The 3470-nt window shown below is 42.2% G+C and overlaps 1 protein-coding gene across 1 annotated transcript; it reads right to left on the reverse strand.

The window, feature by feature from the left end:
* Nucleotides 1-1173: 1173 nt before the first annotated feature.
* On the reverse strand, nt 1174-1524 carry LOC116889801 (histone H2A-Bbd type 2/3-like). Its single transcript, XM_032890650.1, has one exon. The coding sequence runs from the start codon at nt 1522-1524 to the stop codon at nt 1174-1176; it is 351 nt and encodes a 116-aa protein (XP_032746541.1).
* Between the last annotated feature and the right edge of the window lie 1946 nt (nt 1525-3470).

Raw genomic sequence — 3470 nt, forward strand, 5'->3', positions numbered from 1 at the left:
AAAATACTCAAGTGAATAAAAAAAAAAAAAAAAAAGAGAGAGAGAGAGAGAATTTCAGTAGAGTTACCCTACATGAAAGACCACACTTCTAGAAACCATATTATATCAAACAAAGAGCCCAACTCCAGATTTGAGATAGTCTCTTTCCAATTGCTGGTCAGCAGATGCTGCAGAGATCCCCAAAGAATAGAACGCTCTTGGTTACTCTTGAGAATTCAACAGTAAGATCCCTTTTCTGAAGAAATCAGATACTAGACTCAAAGGACATGGAGAGATAAAGTAGGTACTAACCCAAAAAAAAAAAATAATAACCTAGACTATATTGATGAAGCCCAGAAGCGCATCCTGACAAGAGCCTAATATAGCTGTCTCCTGGGAGACTAAGCCAGAACATGACATATATAGAGGTGAATGCTAGCAGTAAACCATTGAACTGAGAATGGGGTCCCCATTGGAGGAATTAGAGAAAGGATTGAAGGACCTGAAGGAGTTTGCAACCCCATAGGAACAACCTTACCAACCAACCAGAGCTCCTAAGGACTAAACCCCCGTACACAAAGACTACACATGGATACACCCATGACCCCAGCTGCATATATAGCAGAGGATGACCTTGTTTGACACCGATGGGAAGAGAAGCCGTTGGTCTTGACAAAGGTGGATTCCCCCACCCCCACCCCGTGTAGGGGAATGTCTGGGTGGGGAGGCAGGAAGGGGTGGTTGTTGGGGAGGGGGAACACCCTTATGGAAGAAGTGGGCAATGGGATAGGGGGGCTTATGGAAGGGAAACCAGGAAAGGTACTAACATTTGAAATGTAAATAAAAAATATCCAATAAAAAAAGACAATAAAATACTACTAAAGTGAAACAGTTTAGAAAGAAGCGATTTTTAGTAGTAATAATATGTACTTTTATTTTTAAATGCCCTTTACATATCCTAAGAGAGATGAGAAGGAATTACATAAATAAGATACCACCTTACACAGAATCAAAGAAACAGGTTTATTTTTCCAATTAAATCTTTAATAACACAATTAGGAGAAGGGAAGAAGGGAGTTGGTCAGCCATTCAGAGATGACTGTGGGAATGGTTGGGCAGGATGAACTGATTTATAATTGACTAGAAGATGGGCAGGTCAGCAAAGCAGAGCCAGGGAGCAGCAGGAGCTTGTACCTAGTGATGAGCTGGGGCCACCCGTGAGATGGTGATGAATTGGAACAATTCGCTGAGCAGCGCATTGCTGTAGACGGCCAAGTCCAGCAGCTCCGGAGTGATGCGGCTCTGGGTTCCTCTTCGTTGGGCTTCATTGCCTGCCAGCTCCAGCAGCCTGCGGGTGAGGAACTCCAGGATGGCTGCCAGGAAAATGGGCACCGTTTCGCTCAGCCTCCTCCGGGCATGGCCGCCTTCCCTCAGATGTTGTTCCACCAGGCTCACAGCAAAGATCAGCTCGGCTCTTGAGGTGCGGGAGCGACGGCGGCGACGAGATGAGGAACCTCGAAGACTGTTCTCCGTGGTCCTGGGCATGCTGGACTTAGAGTGTAATGTCACAGGACTACGTGGCTCCACTTGGCTGCTGTCTGCCAACCTGGTTGCTCTCTGCTGACCTGCTAAGCTATGGGCCTCAACACACCCAACGTCTCCTTTTGTACTGGACACGGTATCCTAGCAACCCTTCATTGGTGACAGTCCACTTCCTCAGGCACCCTCTGATGACGTAGATGTTCCAAGCCTGAGCTCTCACCTTGGCATGCGCAAGGAGACTCGAGACTGATGACGTAGATGTTCCAAGCCTGAGCTCTCACCTTGGCATGCGCAAGGAGACTCGAGACATCGAGTGTCAGCCGTTTTGTGCTGCCTCATAATTCTCTATGAGGTTCGCTGTCAGCCATGTTTTAAATTACTCAGATAATCTACTTCAGCACACCATGTTTTTGGTACTGAAACTTGTCCTTAATGACATACATTCCTTATACATGCTCAAGAACTTTTTGGCTTGAGAAAAAGAAAAATGTTCTAATCTGATTTCTTTTAGGTTTCACGGTGGGCAAAGAGGATGCCCTTTTTTTCTTTTCCATAGTTTATTGAAAATAGACACTTTTCTTATACATATATTCTGATTAAATTCACCTCTCCCTCTATTCCTCCGAATTTTGGCTCACCTACCCTCCAATCCTGATCCACTTCTTTTCTTTTCTCTTAGAAAACAATGGCTTCTGAAGATAATAAAACATAACAAAATAATATAAAATAAGATAAAACAAAAACCATTACATTGAATTTGGACAAGGCAAACCAACAGAAGGAAAAGAGACCCAAGAGAAGGCACAAGAATCAGAGACCTACAAATTCATACACTCAGGAGTCCCATAGAGATATTTAACTGAAAGTTATAATATATTCACAAAGAACCTTCTGAACACCTGTGTTGATCTTGTGCTTTCTACTTCAGTTTCTATGAGTTCATATGTCCTTTACTCAGTGTATTTATTGGGTCTTCTCATGGTATCCCCTGTCACTTCTGGCTCTTTTTTTTTTTTTTTTTTTTTTTCCTGTTTTACAAACTTTAAATTTTTTTTTTTTTTTTTAAATTGGATTTTTTTTTAATTTATGTTTCAAATGTTATCCCTATTCCTGGTTTCCCATTCTTCCTCTTCCGTGGGGTTTTCTAAGGTCTAGTCCAGAGGGTAGGAACTTGACGGAGACATCTCATTTAGACCTGTATGTCCTAAGGTCTCTTTGAGTGATATCTGGTTGTGGGTCCCTTAATTTGCTCCCATCTGCTGCAGGAAAAAGCTTCTTTAATAATGGCTGGATATCTTGTTTTATTTTCCTATTCTAGGTTATCAGAAAGTATTTAATATTTGCTCATGTCCTAGTTAGCTTTGACTGTCAAGGTAGTCACAATCTGAAGAGGGAGTCACAATTGAGATGTTGGTCAGATCAGACTGGCTTGTGGGAATGTCTGTGGAGTTTTGATTCTTGACTGATATAGAAGGTCCCAGCCCACTATGGGTGGCCCCATTCCCTGGGCAAAGCAGCTTTAGGCTATGTAAGAAAGCTAAACAAACAGCTTTTCTCTGTGATTTTTACAATACGTTCCCATTTGTGTATCAGTAACTTCTCTCAGTGATGGACTGTGACCTAAAGTAGAAGCCAAATAAACCATTTCTGCTCCAAAATAATAATAATAATAATAATGACTGAATAAAGCATTGATCTATAAGTATAGTAGAATATAGTTAGGAGACATTTTTTTAGAGCTCGTTTTTTTTTTTTTTTTTTTTTTTTTATTAACTTGAGTATTTCTTATATACATTTCGAGTGTTATTCCCTTTCCCGGTTTCCGGGCAAACATCCCCCTCCCCCCTCCCCTTCCTTATGGGTGTTCCCCTCCCAACCCTCCCCCCCTTGCTTCCCTCTCCCCAACAGTCTAGTTCACTGGGGGTTCAGTCTTAGCAGGACCCAGGGCT

This window comes from Rattus rattus, unplaced genomic scaffold (assembly GCF_011064425.1).
Source record: "Rattus rattus isolate New Zealand unplaced genomic scaffold, Rrattus_CSIRO_v1 flattened_line_172255, whole genome shotgun sequence".
In the NCBI taxonomy this organism is placed as follows: domain Eukaryota; kingdom Metazoa; phylum Chordata; class Mammalia; order Rodentia; family Muridae; genus Rattus; species Rattus rattus.

What these genes read in the sequence shown, in the direction of transcription:
- LOC116889801 (XM_032890650.1), bottom strand. Translation starts at nt 1,524, where the DNA reads ATGCCCAGGACCACGGAGAACAGTCTTCGAGGTTCCTCATCTCGTCGC.